General features: G+C 42.1%; 1 protein-coding gene across 1 annotated transcript; it reads left to right on the top strand.

Annotated features, from left to right (window-relative positions):
- The first annotated feature begins 363 nt into the window (after positions 1–363).
- LOC119803469 (olfactory receptor 4X1) lies at positions 364–1,293 on the top strand. The gene has a single exon (XM_038314816.1). It carries the CDS (start codon positions 364–366, stop codon positions 1,291–1,293), a length of 930 nt encoding a protein of 309 aa, XP_038170744.1.
- The last annotated feature ends 563 nt before the right edge of the window (positions 1,294–1,856 follow it).

The following is a 1,856-nucleotide window of genomic DNA, read 5'->3' as shown; positions in this document are numbered from 1 at the left end:
GGGCTGTATCATGTGTGTCTTCCTTCCATTTTTGAGGATAGTCAGGTAATTCCTATGTATGTAGATTATTACAAAGTCAAATTGCAGCCTGAGACTACCATCCAGCAGTAGTAATTGCTATTTTAATTACTGTGTCATGGAATCTTTTCTCTGGGGAAACCCAAATCAAACAGGGAGGGAGGGAGGGACAGAGAAAAGGAATAAGGAAGGGAAGAAGAGAAAGAGAGAGGGGGGAAGGAGAGACGGAGGCAGGGAGAGTGGGGAGAAGACCAGACCATAAAGTCAAGAGAATGCCTCTCATTTCTAATGGATTCTGATTCTGATTTCTGTGATTCTAGGTTCTCAGAAACTGTGCTTTAAAATATGGCAGTTACAAGTAACATAACAGAAATAATTTTTCTGGGATTTTCCCAGAGTCAGCATGCACAGAAGATTATTTTTGTGATCTTTCTCCTGATGTATATAGCCATTGTGCTGGGCAATGGCCTCATTGTGGTGACTGTTATGGCCAGCAAAGGACTCTCTTCCCCTATGTATTTCTTCCTCAGCTACTTGTCATTGGTAGAGCTCTGTTACTGTTCTGTCACAGCCCCCAAGCTCATCTTTGACTCTTTGCTCAAGAGGAAAGTCATTTCCCTTCAGGGCTGCATCACACAGATATTTTTCCTTCATTTCTTTGGTGGCACTGAAATCTTTCTTTTGACAGTGATGGCCTATGACCGCTATGTGGCCATCTGCAAGCCTTTGCACTATGTCACCATCATGAATCGAAGAGTATGTGGCCTCCTGGTAGGGGCAGCATGGAGTGGGGGCTTATTGCATTCTGCTGGACAAGCGTTCCTCATTTTCCAACTGCCCTTTTGTGGTCCCAACATCATTGACCACTACTTCTGTGACGTCCACCCAGTGCTGAAGTTGGCTTGCTCAGACACCTTCCTCATTAGCCTGCTAGTCATCATCAATGGTGGCTCCATTTCAGTGATCAGCTTCGCAGTGCTTCTGGCTTCTTATGTGGTCATCCTGCATTCCCTGAGGAGCCACACGGCAGAAGGACGGCGTAGGGCACTCTCTACCTGTGCCTCTCACCTTGCTGTGGTTGGCCTGTTCTTCATACCCTGTTCTTTTGTTTATATGAGACCCTGCATCACCTTCCCTGTGGACAAGATCGTGGCTGTGTTTTATACAGTTGTCACACCTCTCTTGAACCCCATTATTTACTCTTTCAGGAACACTGAGGTAAAAAATGCTATGAAGAGACTTGCATGGAGGAAGACGACTTGGGAAGAAAAGTAGAAAATTTGGGACAGTAGATGGGAAGTTGGGGGTAGCTCAGATCCCCCTAGATCTCAACCTTGTCTGACAATGGCCTTATTGAAATTTTCATTTCCTCATATTTATGTCAATAGAAAAACAGTGAAGATATCTGGAGTGGAGTAAGAGGGATATTTTAGTGCCAGAATGGCCTTGAGGTAGAGTGGAAAGTCTGGAAAAGTGAACTTCTTCAGTACCCCAGGTCAGTCTGGGAAGGTTGAGGAAGGAGACCAAGAAAGAGGAAAATAAAGAGCCAGTGTTCATAGTTTTGTTCTCTGATGTATCTCAAGTATCTAGAACATTTCTTGGCACTTTGTTGGTATTCCATTAATATTAACTGATCAAATGAGTGAATGAATAAATACTAGTTATGGAACATGAAAACAATTAAAGCAACTAAAAGATGTTACAGAAATATATTTTCTTATCTTGGAACTTAGAAGGTGTGTAGTAACATAATACAAACAGAATTCAAAACTCTGAGAAAATAACAAAGCTATTGTAAATGAATGAATATATGAAAGAATAAACAAATATCATACATT

The sequence above is a fragment of the Arvicola amphibius genome, chromosome 17 (genome assembly GCF_903992535.2).
Source record: "Arvicola amphibius chromosome 17, mArvAmp1.2, whole genome shotgun sequence".
Taxonomy (NCBI): Eukaryota; Metazoa; Chordata; class Mammalia; order Rodentia; family Cricetidae; genus Arvicola; species Arvicola amphibius.
This window is presented reverse-complemented; position numbering and strand designations above follow the sequence as displayed.